Source organism: Elephantulus edwardii, unplaced genomic scaffold (genome assembly GCF_000299155.1).
Source record: "Elephantulus edwardii isolate Elephantulus edwardi_28Jun2011 unplaced genomic scaffold, EleEdw1.0 scaffold00074, whole genome shotgun sequence".
NCBI lineage: Eukaryota > Metazoa > Chordata > Mammalia > Macroscelidea > Macroscelididae > Elephantulus > Elephantulus edwardii.
The window spans coordinates 3189177-3196277 of record NW_006399824.1 but is presented as its reverse complement, the minus strand read 5'-3'; the positions used below and the strand labels follow the sequence as shown (position 1 = coordinate 3196277).

The 7101-nt window shown below is 45.5% G+C and overlaps 1 protein-coding gene and 1 pseudogene across 1 annotated transcript in view; both read right to left on the bottom strand.

Moving 5' to 3' along the window:
• NPFFR1 (neuropeptide FF receptor 1) overlaps positions 1-3100 on the bottom strand; it is a 28341-nt gene extending 25241 nt beyond the window's left edge. Inside the window, exons 1-2 of the mRNA XM_006889044.1 lie at positions 3059-3100; positions 2112-2412 (exon numbers count right to left, since the gene is read on the bottom strand). Coding sequence (XP_006889106.1) covers positions 2112-2412; positions 3059-3100 — 343 coding nt within the window. The remainder of the gene's footprint in view (positions 1-2111; positions 2413-3058) is intronic.
• An 842-nt stretch (positions 3101-3942) lies between these two features.
• On the bottom strand, positions 3943-4492 carry LOC102862565 (annotated as a pseudogene).
• Positions 4493-7101: the final 2609 nt, after the last annotated feature.

The window sequence follows — 7101 nt, the reverse complement described above, 5'->3', positions numbered from 1 at the left end:
TTGTTAGCCATCTGAATGTCGTCTTCGGTGAAGCGCCTGTTCATATCCAGAGACAGTGCGATTGGCACAGGACTGAGCAGAGTTTAGGGCTGTTGTACATAGGGTCGCTATGAGTCGCAGGCGACTCGACGGCACATAACAACAACAACAAACCAAACCTTGTTTTAAAATTTCTTGTTCTGTTTTAATGACTGCCTCTGGGTCTATGTATGGTTCTACACAGTTAAATATTCTGGAATTTCCATTCTTTATAAAATTATCTATAATGTGTTACAATCTGCATAGTCAGTAAAACAAAGGTAAACATCTTTCTGGTATTCTCCTGTCTCAGTCAGGACTCCTCTGACATGAGCGTCAATGTCTCTTTCCCCCATGTCCTCTTTTGAATCTGATTTGGACTTCTGGCAGTTCTGTATGTACTGCTGCATGATATTTAAATTATCCTCAGTAATGTTTTACTTGTGTGATATTAATGGATTCAGTAAGGTTAGCATTCTGTTAAAATCATCTTTCTTTGGCACGGGCACATATACGCATCACTTCCGTTCAGTTGTTGTCCTGATGCCTGACTCACAAATTTCTTGGCATCGATGAGTGAGAATTTTAGGGTTGTATTCATTTATTGAAACATCTCAACTGGTATTCTGCCAACTCTTGGAGACTTGTTTTCATCACTGCTTTCGGTACCACTTGAACTTCTTCCTTCAGTACCCTGGTTCTTAATTATATGCTACATTGTCCAAATGTCAAACAAGTCTTTTTTGGTACAGTGACTCTAAGTATTCCTTTAAACTTCTTTTAATGTTTCTCATACTGTTCAACATTTTTCCCACAGAATCCTTCACTCTTGCAATTAAAAGCTTGAAGTTTTCTCCTCAGTTCTTTGACCTTGAGAAATATTGAATGTTTTTCTCTTTTAATTTTCTAACTCCAAGTCTTTGCACACGTAATTTTAATAATTATAATTAATGCTAACATATGTGACCTGAAGTGCTTGCTGCAGAAGGTCAAGGACTGTAGCCTTCAATATGGATTGAAGCTCAATATCAAGAAAACAAAGATTCTCACCTTGGGCTGATTGATGAGCATTATGATAGATGGTGAAGAGACTGAGATTGTTAACAACTTTAGTTTGCCTGGCTCCACAATCAACACTATTGGCACCAGTAGCCAGGAAATTAAAAGACAAATTGCATTGGGAAAATCTGCTGTCAGAGACTTCTCCAAAATACTGAAGAGCAGTGGTGTCAGTCTGGAGACTAAGGTGTGCCTGATCCAGGCCATGGTCTTTGCAATCACTTGCTATGTGTCAGAAAGCTAGACAATGACTAGGGATGATAGAAGGAGAATTGATGCCTTTAAGCTGTCGTGCTGGAGGAAAGTATTGAATATACCACGAACTGCTAGGAGAACAAACAGATTCGTCCAGGAGAGGGTGAGACTACGCTGCTTCTTGGGGGCAAGGATTCTGAAACTTCCTCTGACATACTTTGGACATGTTGCAAGGTGGGAGCAGTCCTTGCAGAAGGATGTCATGTTTGGGAGAGTGGAAGGACAGTGCAAGGGAGGAAGACCTTTGACGAGATGGATTGATTCAGTGACTGGGGTAATGAGAGCAGGTGTGCCGGAGACAATAAGATTGCACAGGATAGAGCAGGTTTTAGGGCTGTTGTACAAAGGGTCATTATGATTCACAGGTGACAGCACATAACAACAACAACAATATATAATTAATTCTTGTTAGGAGGTGCCATTGAATCAACAATGACTCACAGCAACCCTATGTACAACAGATTGGAATCTTATCCTTACAAAATGCTGTGCTCAAACCTGTTGCCAATCTGTGCCAATCCATCTCATTAAAGGTCTTCCTCTCTTCCACAGATCCTCTATTTCTCCAAGTATGGTGCATTTCCCCCAAGGACTAGTGCCTCCTGACAACCATTATTTCTGCTCTCAAACCTCTGCTACCAATACTGTCCTTAGATATTGAGACCCTGGAATCATGACCAAGGAACCAGGCAAACAATGGTTTCTGTCCTCCAACCTCCCGTTTCAGGCCTTGTCTGAGGGAGCAGGGAGGCAGCCCCATGTCCAGCACCCACACTCACCAGTGATGAGGTTGTCCACGAGGGTGGTGGGCATGCAGAAGATACCCACCAGCAGGTCACTGACAGCCAGGTTGAGGATGAACATGTTGGTGACGGTGCGCATGTGCCGGTTCTTGAGGACGATGCAACAGACCAAGGCATTGCCCACCATGCAGAGCAGGAAGATGAGCACATAGGCCATGATGAACATGGCAGCCACCAGTGAGGAGTGCTGGTAGTAGGAGGAGAAGGTGAGATTGGCACCTGCAGTGGCCTCCGTATGGCTTCCATTCAGGTTTCCAGGCCAGCTGCCGTTGGGAGTCTGGAAAGATTGCCCTAGGATCAGAGGAGAAATGGATTAGGACTGACATCCCATCATCGGTAAGACATCCCAAACCCTAACAAGGCCCTACTACCCTAGTTAAATATTCAATACCAATTGCAACTGAATACACTGATCCACAGTGAATACACTGTGACTTTTTTTTTTAATTTTTTACTATTTTTTGTGTGTGTACAGTCAAATTGGATCTGACTGGTACAGGAGGAGATTGCCCCTCCTTCTCCAGTACAGCATCTGGTGGATCTAAACCACGTACCTCTGGGATTGCAGTTCAACTTCTTGCCACTCGGCCACCAGAGCTCCCTCGACACTGTGACTTTTAACACCTTATACTTTTAACCCCTTCATATCTGTTCTCCAAAATGATTTCTTCTCAATTTGCAATTCTGTCCCTTCCTGACCTCATCCAGTATCCTCAGCATTACTCTGTGCTTCGGGGGCTGCTCTCAATGGACCTGTGTTGTCTAAGTCCCCTTGCCCTCTGAGGTCCGGCTGGATTCAACCAGCAGAAGGCATTGAAGGAGAGCAAAGGGCAGGAGATGCGAGAGCTCATGGCACTTATTTCCTGACTCACTTCATGGCTTGCCTTGAATTTGTCGTTGCCTGTTTTCCTTTAAAGCCTCACTTTTGCTGTATGCCTGTCGCCTTCCGTAGCTTCTGCCACCATATTTCCCTAATTATTCCCTCTCCCTGCCCCAGCATGCCACTGGTGGTGAAGCACCCTGCGGCTGCCAGGCTCTGAGTGTTTCATGGCTCCTTGCAGTTTCTCCTAGCCCTCCCTTCACCTCTACAAAGTCACTTCATTCAACTCCAGTTAAACCCTTTCGGAGTAGGCCACCTATTTTCTTCTAGAGTCCTGATTACTCAAAATCTCTGACACCTCTCTTCCTCATCTCCTCCAGAGAATTTTAGCTGGGAAAGGCAGTAAGATAGTAGAGAAGAAAATGAAATGAGAATCTGATCCAGTAATAAATATATGACTATTAAAAGTGAACTCTGCTTTATAGTGACCAGATAGAATACAGTCAAACTGCCCCCTCAGGGTCACCGGATGTGAATCTTTACAGAAGCAGACAGCCAGGTCTCCTCCTCCCCCTCCTCCACTTTTTTTATTGAGTGGCTGAAGAGGTTGTAATTGTAATTACAGTGGAAGGTGACATTAGAAAGGCAAAGAGGCAGGAACAGAGAGGGGGGTAACAAGGGGTGGGCGTGGTGTGGGGCTAGGAGGCCCCAGGGCCTTGTGGCCTCAGCCCTGCATCCCAGGCTGCTGGCCTGCCCCAATGTTCCACATTTGCAGGCCCCCAGCTCTGAAGATGTGACAGTTCCTCGAGAGCAAAGAGGAGAGCTGGGACAAGGCAAAGCTGAGTGCATGGAGCAATACTGGGGTACTATGTAGTCAGGGCGGGCCCCTCAGTATGCTGAACTGTTGTGGATGCCAGAAGCACAGAACCAAGCTCAGAATCGTCTCCAAGGTCATGATCATGGCTGCTACAGTGGTGGTGATGCGGCTCAGGTACAGCTTTGTCTCTCTCTCTGCGGTGTGTTGCTGATGAAGTCGCTGCTGCTGGGACACAAGTTGTTCTTGATCAGCAACGTGGTCCAGCATGGTCAGCGCATTGGAGCCACTGCAGTTAGGAGTCTCACTGAAGGTCTTCACCACAGCCTAGGCATTGACGGCATCACCGTCCAGCGTGGCCTGCTGCAAGGCCTCTTTGCAGAGCTGCTTCACATCCTTGGTGATCTGGTCCTCACTGAAGAAGCCCCAGATGCCAGCAGCCACCTGGCAGCCACCAGGCAGGCCAACAGAATGAGCAGGCAGGTGAAGAAGCTTCCTGTAAGCTCTGTGACTCTTGGATAGCCCCGTAACAGCCCAGAAACCCCATAAACATCACCGCAGCGCCCGCGGCGATGAGGACGTAGACACCCACACTTAAGGTGCTGGGTGCAGGCTGGCCTCCAGGTAAAGGAGGCTGGAGATCAACAGGTTATGGCGGAACCATAGGGCCATGCTGATGGTCACACCGACCAAGTTCTTGATGCACTTGGTGCAGCTCTCCATCCTTGTGGTGGTACAGTGGGATGGGGCTGGCCAGAAGGCGCTGTGCCACGGAGAGTAGGGAACTTGGAGCCCTGGAAACCTGGCTGGGTGCACGTTCGCTCTTTGTCCCCATATCTCTTCCTGGAAGAGCAGACTCTTCTCAACACATCATTGCCATCTAGTTGGAATCAATTCATAGCAGGACCTCTACTGGATTTTTAAGACCATAAAATCCATGGGAGGAGCTGTTGGTGGATGCATACCAACAGAGAGCTGTGGCTTTGGGGTTGTTGTTGTTGTTGTTGCTGTTATATGCCGTCGAGTTGCTTGCTACTCATAGAGACCCTATTTACAAGAGCACTAAACCCTGCTCTATCCTGTGCCAACTTCGCCATCTTCGACACACTTATTCCCATCACCCCAATCCCAGAATTGATCCATCTCATCAAGTCTCTTCTGAGGGAAGCCGAATACCAAATTTAATAATAGTAGACCAAATGCTGTTTCGGGAAATGAGGGAAGCTTGATACAAACTGAAGGCCACCTTGTAGCAATGGGGCATTCCCTAGGAGTTAACATTGTTCTTAGTTTGTGTCAAATGAACCCCTCCCTCTTGAGATTAGCATAAAGAGGAACTTGGCCTTATCTGTAAAAGACTTCACCATTATCCTTTGTTTTGTACTTCCTTGTGATTTTACTTTTTTTAATCTTATGATTCTAAATAAATACTCAGAGAAGCATGGCTTGAGATCTTCAGTCGAGAACTGCTGACCCGTTTTACGCTCTCTGCTTTATCTCATTCCTGGCTGTTTATCTCTTTATTAATAATTATAAAATTATTCTATTCTTTGGGACCCACGGTCTGCAACACTCTTCCTCTCCTGCGCCGTCCCTCCACCCTTCCAAACATGATGTCCTTCTCCAAGGACTGGTCCCTCCTTGCAACATGACAGATGGAGCTTCCGAATCCTTGACTCCAAGGAGCAGCCTGGCTTCACCCTCTCTGTTTGTTCTCCTGGCAGTCCATGGTATATTCAACACTCTTCTCCAGCACCACAGCTCAAAGGCATCAATTCTCTTTCTATCATCCCTAGTCACTGTCCAACTCTCATGCATAGCATGAAACTGCGAAAACTGTAGCCTGGATCAGGTACACCTTAGTCTCCAGCTTGATGTTGTTGCTCTTCAGGACTCTGGAGAGGTCCCTAACAGCTGACTTTCCCAATTGAATTTGTCTCTTGATTTGCTGGCTTCTGGTGCCAAGAATGTTAACTGTGGAACCAAGCAAACTAAAACAGTTAACTATCTCAATCTCTTCACCATTCATACTGATGCTGCCAATTGGCCCAGTGATGAGAATCTTTGCTTTCTTGATGTTGAGCTTCAATCCATATTGAAGGCTGCAGTCCTTGATCTTCTGCAGCAAGTGCTTCAGGTCCTCCTCAATTTCAGCTAGCAGGGTTGTGTCATCTGCATAACGCAGATTGTGGATGGATCTTCCACCAATCATGATGATACATTCCTCCTCGTATAGCCCAGTGTCCCGGATGATCTGTTCTGAATACAGATTGAAAAGGTATGGAGACAGACTACATCCCTGAAGAACCCCCTTCCCAATTTTGAACCATGCAGTGTCTCTCCTTGCTCTGTTCTGATGACTGCTTTGGTCCAAGTACAGGTTTCAAATAAGCACAATCAAGTGTTCTGGGATTCCTATTTTTCTCAGAGTCAGCCATAGCTTGTTGTGATCCACACAGTCAAAAGCCTTAGCATAGTCAATGAAGCACAGATAGACAGACATCCTTCTGGTATTCTCTGCTTTCTGCCAAGATCCATCTAACATTAGCTATAAAATCTCTAGTACCATGCCCTCTTCTAAATCCAGCCTGCACATCTGGCAGTTCTCTGTTGACGTGTTGCTCCAGTTGTTTTTGGAATCTTGCTTGCATGTGATATTAATGATATTGTTCGATAATTTCCACACTCTGTTGGGTCACCTTTCTTTGGAATGGGAACAAATATTGATCTCTTCCAGTCATATGGCCAGCTGGCTGTCCTCTAGATTTCTTGGCACAACTTAGTGAACACATCCAGGGAAGTATCTGTTTGTTGAATTATGTCAGTTGGTATGCCGCCAACTCCTAGAGCCTTGTTTTTGCCAATTCTTTCACAGAGCAACTTGAACTTCATCCTTCATTACCATAGGCTCTTACTCATACGTTATTTCATGAAATTCTTGTGTCAGCCAATTCCTTTTGGTACAGTCACTCGGTGTACTCCTTCCATCTTCTTTTAATGCTTCTTGGATCATTTAACACTCTACTCAAAGCGTCCTTAAGTCTTGCCACTTGTGGCTTGAATTTGTTTTTCAACTCTTTCAGCTTAGGAAACGTTGAGCAAGTTTGGCCCTTTTAAGTTTCTGCTTCCAGCTCTTTGCACATTTCATTATAGTTTCTTGCTTTGCCATCCTAAGCTGCCCTTTGAAATTTTCTGTTCAGCTCTTTAATTTCTTATTTCTTCCTTTAGCTTTCGCTTCTCAGCACTCTACTGCAATATTCAGTCTCATCTGACATCCATCTTGGTCTTTCTTCCTCTCTAGCCTTTGTAACGATCTTTCGCAGTGCCAATTC